At 26.2% G+C, this 325-nt stretch overlaps 1 protein-coding gene across 1 annotated transcript in view; it reads left to right on the plus strand.

The window, feature by feature from the left end:
• LOC107632594 (LOB domain-containing protein 12-like) overlaps nt 1-254 on the plus strand; it is a 2,355-nt gene extending 2,101 nt beyond the window's left edge. The window contains exon 3 of the mRNA XM_021117543.1: nt 71-254. Coding sequence (XP_020973202.1) covers nt 71-90 — 20 coding nt within the window. The 3' untranslated portion in view covers nt 91-254. The remainder of the gene's footprint in view (nt 1-70) is intronic.

Here is a 325-nt window from a genome sequence, read left to right on the forward strand (position 1 = left end):
TATGCGTGTTTTTTATAAATCATACAAAAAAAAAAAATAACTATTTTTCTATCCAAATATTACATTATAGGTAATCAATTCAATAATTGAAAAACAAGAACATGGAGGATGGCCTATGTGTGATCGATGGCAGATATGTAATGGCAATAAAGGATCTAGATTCTTTTCTGATTACAGGTTTTCTTGTACAAACCAATGAACCTTGATGGGCTATGACATGCAGAAATGATGTTTACAATTATTTCTATCTTTTATATATTTAATAGCTCTCTCCCCATTATTTAATTAATAATTAAAAAGTCAAAATTTATCCTTTTTTTAATTT

This window comes from Arachis ipaensis, chromosome B03, assembly GCF_000816755.2.
Source record: "Arachis ipaensis cultivar K30076 chromosome B03, Araip1.1, whole genome shotgun sequence".
In the NCBI taxonomy this organism is placed as follows: Eukaryota; Viridiplantae; Streptophyta; class Magnoliopsida; order Fabales; family Fabaceae; genus Arachis; species Arachis ipaensis.